General features: G+C 40.7%; 1 protein-coding gene across 1 annotated transcript; it reads right to left on the bottom strand.

Moving 5' to 3' along the window:
- Positions 1-2,551: 2,551 nt before the first annotated feature.
- Positions 2,552-6,336, bottom strand: FABP9 (fatty acid binding protein 9). The gene is made up of 4 exons (XM_084799882.1): positions 6,179-6,336; positions 3,653-3,825; positions 2,964-3,065; positions 2,552-2,734 (listed from the first exon to the last, which is right to left on the bottom strand). Exons 1-4 carry the CDS (start codon positions 6,252-6,254, stop codon positions 2,684-2,686), a joined length of 402 nt encoding a protein of 133 aa, XP_084656008.1. The 5' UTR covers positions 6,255-6,336; the 3' UTR covers positions 2,552-2,683.
- Between the last annotated feature and the right edge of the window lie 1,754 nt (positions 6,337-8,090).

The following is an 8,090-nucleotide window of genomic DNA, read 5'->3' as shown; positions in this document are numbered from 1 at the left end:
ACTGGGTGCATGGTGTGAAACTCACAATTAATCAATAAAAATTTTTTTAAAAAGAATAGATGTAGAGGAATTTAAATTCAGAGCATGGCTTCTCTGGCGAGAGATCACATCCAAAGACCTTCTAGGTCTTTGTGATCTGCCTGGAATGCAAATACACCTTTAATCCAAGAGACAGAGACAAGCTAATTTGAGTTCAATGCCAGCCTGGAATACAGCAAGACTCAGGTAAAGAAAAGTTTAGGTCTAGGCATGGTAGTACCTGCCCTTAATCACAAATGATGGTAAAGTTAGGTTGTAGAAAAAAGCATCCATGATTGCAAATGATGTATAATTGAGTGGCAGTAAAAGAAAGTGACAAATCAGAGAAGATTTGACAGAATAGGACACACCCAAGTCTTATGATAAAAGAGAGGAAAAGGAAGCTACTTAAGGGCCAATACAGAGAGAGAGAGGAGAGGCAGTTTCACTGGGAGAATTTTACAGAGAGAAGTTGAATGAGAGAACAAGCTAGATACAGGTGAAGACAGAATGAGACAGAAACTAAAAAGAAGCCAGAAGATTAGAAAAGATTACTGGAGTTAGTTTGAGGCCAAGCAGAGCCATAAAAGGGTGGAGAGAAAAACTAGATTGAATAAGTCAGCTGGGAGAGGAGTTTGAGCCAGATCAGCTGAGTTGAACGAGCCAGCTAAGACCTCAGAAAGAACTAGTAAGGGTGAGCTTATTAAACACTAAGTCGCAGAGGCTGAAAACATTCTAGGCCTAGGTTAGATTGTACAGAGGCTGGAAGCTTCCAGAACTAGGCCTAGATTAGCAGAAAGAAATAATAAGCCTCCCAGACAACAACTAAAACAGGAGAATAAAACTTTCTTTTACATGGCTATGGTGGCACACACCTTTTATCCCAGAGACAAGTGCATCTCTGAGTTCAAGGGCAGCCTGGTCTACAGAGCAAGGTCCTAAACTCAAAGAAACCCTGCCTTGAAAAAACAAATAAACAAACGAAGAAAGACGTTATTGTCTCCCTGTATGTTCAAAGTAGAAATTGTGAGAACACTTAAAGGGGCACGTATGGGTGGTGTCTGGCTGCTTTGCCGTAAGGCCCCATCTATTTTTTATTTCTGTTTCATCTGTTGTCTTTTTACATCGATTGGAATAAAAATATGTCTTTTTATGATTATTGTATTTTTGGTGCAACTATTTGAAAATTAAAATCTGTCAAGGATGTTGAAAATAATTTCTTGTCAATAGCTTATTAAGTACTGCAGTTCAACAAAAAGAAATGTGACAAACTATTCTTAAGTGGTAGAACTAACGATAGCATTCGTCTGATTGCTGTCTGGATAATTAACACTGTTCTGCCAACAGCAGCACATCTTTCAATGTGATGGTTTACTACCCAGATGTTACTCTAGGTAAAAAACAACTGAAATCAACCAACCAAACAAAAAACTTTCAAAATAAAATGTATTTTCCTGTATGGGTTATTAAGTCTCATTTTTCGTTTCTATTTCAAATTCTCCTGAAAAGCAAATAAATAAATAATGACCTTTACCTCACTCACTAGAGTGAACATTATTTTTCTTCTGTACCCAGTGCAAGTGGACAAGGCAGATTTAATTATTATGCACATGTATGCATATGTGCCTGCGTGCCGTTAGTGCATTTATGTGCACCATATGTGTGTACTTGCCTGTGGAAGCCAAAAGGATGTCATCAGAGGCATTCGTGAGCCGCTCAGTGTGGGCACTGGGATCTGAACCTGAGCCCTTGGCAAGAGAAGCAAGTGCTTTTTTTTTCTCTCTCTCTCTCTTTGTTTTGATTAAGTGAAGGAAATTTTGATTCTGTTTTATAATTTGAGGGTATAGTCCATTATGGTGGGAAGCGGCAGAGGCAGGGGCTAGAGGTGATCACTCAGTCCCATTGCATCACAAAGTACAGAGAAATGGACATTTGTGCTTACCTGCTTCTTCCTTTTCGTTCAGTTTCAGTCCTAGCCCACAGAACAGCATCTCCACGTTGTGGGCGGGTCTTCCTACTCCTACCTACCTCAGTTAGTCTAATCTAGAAATTCCATCACTGAGAAGCCCAGAGACCTGTCTCCCAGGTGATCGTCGATCTTGTTGTGTTAACTGAAACTTCTCCTCTTACTAATCCTGTAGACTCTTCCTGTAGTGGTTTGAACATTAACTATCTCCCACACACTCGTGTGCTTGAATGCTTGGTTTCCCAATAGTGAAACAATGTGGGAAGGTTATGGGAGCTTTAAGAGGGGAGCTTTTCTGGAGGAAGTATGTTACTGCGGGCAGGTTTTATAATCCAGCACCACTTCCTGCCCCAGCCTGGTCCTTCCTGTGTAAGGATGAAGTATGATCTCCCTGCTTTCTGACTACCATGCCGGAGTCACATGCTTCACCCATGCCTTTCTGGTTAAGACAAAGATTGGTCCTTCTCCTCTGGGACTGTGAGCTCATGGAAGGCCCTCCCCCTTCTAAGTGGCAACGGAAAAATTACCTCACGGTTCATAATCTTCATTACCAAACAGCTGGAAAAGTGCATTTCAATTCGTGCTTTTATTGAGCAAAATTTATGTGGATAAAGTTTTCAATCGCTGTCCCTGAGGCTGATTTTCTTTAGCTGAGAATTTTCTCGATTGCCCATGTTCTCGCTGGTGTCCACTCCTTCTTCATGCCTTTTCGTAGGTCCTAGTGCTGACAATGTTGTTCATGGTACATTCCTACGATTAGAAAAAAAATCTGTTAGATGCCATCGTTGACAGGTTGAACCTGTCCGTCCTTCCCCCTATCTACAGATCAAGCCCTCAACACAGGCTGCAAAGGCAGCTGAGAAGCTTGATCAGTATGCATCCACAAAAAAACAAAAAACAAAAAACAAAAAAAAAACCAAAAAACAAAACAAAACAAAACAAAAAAACATGTGAAACTGTGAGCTCAGGGAACACTCACCACGACCATCTTCCCATCCACAATTTTTCTTTTAATTGTTGTCTCTTTGCCGAGCCACTTTTGCACCTGGATCATCGACCCACCTTCTAATGTTATGATGCTCTGTAAACACAGAGACAGTGATTAGAAGGAGCCCTTCACCTGTTTCTCCCATTACCACACTAGGCATCTACCTTTTAACTTCAGGGCTGAAATTCCGTCCTTCATAATGCTTGCCTGGATTCCATTATGATTTAATACGGTCAATCTAAAAGTCTCAGAAGACAGCTAAATTTATGTTCTCATAGACAAGAATCCATAAGCTGTTTGACCTTTTAAGGGTCCTGTTCTGTATGATCCTTTCATACAATAACAAAACAAATTTGGGGTCCGATGTGAGTGAGTGCAGTTTTTCAGGCATACACACCCGTCACTCAGCACTTGAGGGTCAAAAGCAAGAGAGAGTCCTAAGTGGCAGGCCAGCCTGAGCTATATATAGCAAGACCTTGTCCTAAACAGCAGCAACAAAAAGGACTCGTAAGAGCATTTTCTTTTCATTAAGCTAGCTGAATAATTAGCAAAAGATTGAGTTCATGTGTGCACAGATTTTAAACAAGCCTAACTGTCATTGACTTAATAATCAATGAAACTCTGATGAGTAAACCTATTTCCCCAATGGTTGAACACAGGCAGTTTTAGCTCCGACTCACCTTCACTTTCCGGTTGTCTGCAGTGGTTTCATCAAATTCTTCCCCCAGCTCGAAGGAGATCTCTGTGTTGTTGAAGGAACTTTCTGTTTGGATGTTTACCTTTTCCCCACTGCAGCTGATAGTAACACTTGGCTTGACCAAACCTGCCACGTTCCGTGCTGCAAAACCCAATCCTGACGGACGAAGCCAGAAATGCGCCTTATTCACACATTTAGGAGGTGAGTCAAGCCCCATTTTGAATACCAGCACTTAAATAATACACGCCCCCAAATCTTGACCATGTTACAGCCTTTTTTTCTTTTTCAGGCAGGGTCTCATTATGCAGTCCAGGCTAGCCGTGGGGTCAACGTCCTCCTGTCTTTTTTGAGTACTGGACTTGCAGTGACCCAGATTCGGGTCCTTATTCCACGTTCTCTGCCATCTCTAGAATAAGCTGGGTCCTTCCAACTAGGTACTTATGACATCTTGAAAAGCTGAGTTCACTTTTTCAAATGTGTGTGCTTGATATGAAGTGTGTATTTGTGGGATAGCTTTCAGGGGAGGTCAAATGTTTGCATTTAACCATGTGGAAACTTTCAAAGACGGTGCAGGAAGCACTTGGCCAGTGCCCAGGTTGGGGACTTTTCCTTGCCAAATATGACTTTCACAGTAGGTAGACAGAAACAGACTCCTCCCTCTGAATGCATATTGACGTCTACTGCCCATTCCAGCTATGGTGGAGATGCACCTCACTGGAGGAAAACACATCTGTGGATCTCGAGGAAGAGTGAGATGGTCAAAGCCTAAGTTCCAACCCTGACACTGGACAGCTTTTCTCCCTTCCAGCTTTCTCCATAGGAATACGTGGGTGAGCCGATCCCTGCTCACACTCGCATTGAATGTATACATGAAAGAACTTAGAAGGGCCCAGAACAGAGGAAGACTTCAGTTGCTATTCCTCCTTGTTCCAGACTTAACCCAGCTCCTAGTTGAGACAAATGCTATTCAGGCCATAAGCCCAAGTTCCCTCCCATTACTCACCCACCTCCATATATATACATTTATATATAAATAAATGTAAATAGATGCATGTATATACAAATACAGACAGATATAGATATGTAATATATTATATATTATATATTATATTATATTATATTATATATTATATATTATATATATTATATATAAATAAATGTAAATAGATGCATGTATATACAAATACAGACAGATATAGATATGTAATATATTATATTGGATTTGTAATATGTTATACATTTTCTCATACAAGTATTTCTATATAGCTGTCTTCTTGCCAGCATCTTGTGACAGCTTGGATTGTAGGTATGCACTGCCACCACCGTTTCCAAGTTTCTGATATGCCCTCACATTTTTATACAAAAAAAAATTTGACTATAAATCTATGAGGAGATAGGGAAATTTCTTTATTACTTCATGAAAAAATTGATACTGTCTGTGTAAGAGGAACAAGTTTTATATTCATGTTAGCTTCTTCTTAGGGGGTAAAGCACTGTTGTTTCAGTGCTTAGGATGGGTAAGTATGCTATTAATAATCACAAGCATCCATTGATCACCCTAAGCAAAATGTAAAAAGCCAAGAAATCATCTGCTTTGCATATGGTTTGTTATAAAAAGAGGTTGTTATTAATTATGAAAAATGAACTGTTGTTCTTCCAGAATTCAGAAAGAAGTGTAGCAGTCATAGACACAACTTTTTATAACTAATGCTTGACTATGGAGCTTGAAGTAGAGCTGAAGGCCAGGTAGAACCCTTACTCTGAGAGATGGCCAATGGGGAGACAGTCAGTAAAGAAAAAACATTCTGTTTGTCCTATCAAAAAGAAACCTTCAAAATCACTTATTGAATAGCTATCACTCATGAGTAAGCATTCTAGAAAAACAGACTCTAAATCAGTGGTTCTAAATCTGTGGGTCGCTAACCCCTTGGAGGCCGACATACCCCACATATTATATATTTACAATATGTTTCATAACAAAATTACAGTTTTGATGTAGCAGTGATTATGGTTGTTGGTCACTACAACATGACAAATTGTATTAAGGGGTCACATCATTAAGAAGATTAAGAACCATTGTCATAAATGTTGTTTGTTGCTACTATGCCTCTAATTGTAAAACTAAAGTAAATCCCCAGACAAATCTGATCTATATATTTATTACAATGATCCTTGTAAACAAATTTGGGGTTGAAGAAAATCTGACAGATGAAATGACCCAGCTAAGGAGAAATTCTAACAGGAGATCAGCATAATGATTTTCCACCAGGGGCTGGAACATATGGCCTATAAACTGGGAGAGTGAGCTGCAAGCCTAGCTAGAACGTTTTAATGTTAATTACTATTAATTGTAAGAAAAATATTAATAATAAATGGCATTATAAACTTTGTATAACCCAGGGTCACAAAAAGAAAACTATATAAAAATTCATTGTGACGTACCAAGCTAGCTACAACACAAAACCCTCTTGCCACAAGTCCCTGAATCCCATAATGGTGTCTCTCTCACCCAGTTCTTTCATGTAATCCTCGAAGTTTTCGCTGGAGACCAGTTTCCAGGTTCCTAAGAAGGGCTCGATCATCATGCAAAGGTTTCTGGGGCGATGAGGCTCTCACAACCGGAAACCGAGGAAGTGTGGGCATCTCTGAGCCTCCAGCAGCTCTCTTTAAAGCCCATCCTCACCATGTGGCGTTCCTGGAGTGGCCAATGGGCTGCCAGGAGTCTGCGACTCCAGGCACCGGCATTTGACTCATTCTATTTACCTCCAAATTAAAAGACAGAAAACTAACCCGTAGAGCTTAATTCAGGGGACCTCTTTTAGCTCCTAGCAAAGAGATTTACACCCAGGAGTCACCTGATGAATCTTACTTGCCTAATGGAGAAAACTGTCAATGGAGACCAACCTTTGAACACTAACTGCTGACTTGCCCTGAGGGAGCATCTGACAAATTTCTGACGAACTCCGACATGGGTGTTTTCCTACCTCAAACAAGGACATCCTTACTTGGTCTGCCTCAGCTATTTTTTTTTGTTATTGTTGTTGTTGTTGGTTTGTTTGTGCAAGTCATGGTGCCCTAACCTCTCCTTCATTAGAAGAATACCATCCCTTCCCTTGCTTGCAGGGTTGATGTATTGATATTGTTAATGGAACTTAAAATGCCCACAGTTGCTTGGAGTGAGGTCTAGCGTATTATTAACAGTATCATTGTTGTTAATCAAAGATAGTTGAGTACCAGGAAGAAAGGTGGTAATTATTATTGAGTAGAGCTTTGTGACGTAAGCCATAAAAAGGAGGGATATGGCGGAGTCAGTGCCTAGAAAACTCATATTTTATGTTTACAAAGTAAACTCTGTGTGTGTGTGTGTGTGTGTGTGTGTGTGTGTATGTCTCTCTGTCTCTGTGTCTCTCTATCTCTCCACTTCTCTCTTTCTGTCTCTCTCTTATTCAGGGTCTCCCTATGTAGCCCAGACTGTTCTCAAATTAGCAATCCTCCTGCCTCAGAGCTTCTCAAGTGCTAGGATTGCAGATGTGCTTCCCCATGGCTGGTTTGCACAATTTGAGATGGTGTGGGTAAGTTTTGGAAAGTTTTAGGCAGGGCAGGGAATGATGTCTGACATCTACAGTCTAAAATGCAAGAAAGAACAGCAGGAGATGAAATCTTCATCTTATTTCTTCCTGATTCATGTTCTGCACTCCAAGCAAGAAAAGTAGGGTCATAGACCCCAAGTTTTCTAGGAGGCGTTTGATTGGCTTGGTTGCTGCTGCTGCTGCTGCTGCTGCTGCTGCTGCTGCTGCTGCTGCTGCTGTTCCCACCTCCAGCTGTGTTATAGAGCTGGGGATTTGTATAGTCAGGGAATAGAAAATGGGTGTTCATATTCTTATCTGCTCTATGTCAAATATCCCTTCAACCCTGAGAAATATCTGCTCATCTTTGTATACAAACCCATCTCTTTACATCCAAAGCAAGTGATACTGATATTTGAGCATGAGAGAGTAGTGATGATTTCTGCGGGACAAAGACTTGCTCATGAAGAAAAGATATACAGAAGAAGTGGAGATGTTATATGTTTATGAATTGAAAAAGTTATTCATCTATCTGGGAGGGCAGAAGAGAGCAGACACACCCACTAGAGTCGGTCAGGAAAGACCATACTCATGATAAGAGCCTCAAAGGTTCATGACACGATCAGATTCAGTGTTCAAAACGAGGGAGTCCAGAGCATCTCTTGACAAAGTCAGGACGGGAGGAAGCTGTTCACTGCTGGAAACTGATACAGGACAAGAAAGCAGACAATGAACTGCAGGACAGACTCTGGCCATTTCTGCCAGTAAACAGGCATTTGATACTCATGAGCATTTTAGCTGGAGGTTCTTTTCTACTTCACGGCCTCATGCTCCCTCGGTCAATTTTTTTGAAAT

Source organism: Acomys minous, assembly GCF_964271855.1.
Source record: "Acomys minous genome assembly, chromosome: 1".
In the NCBI taxonomy this organism is placed as follows: Eukaryota; Metazoa; Chordata; class Mammalia; order Rodentia; family Muridae; genus Acomys; species Acomys minous.
Note: the sequence above shows the minus strand (reverse complement) of the source record. Positions and strands in the feature narration are given on the sequence as shown.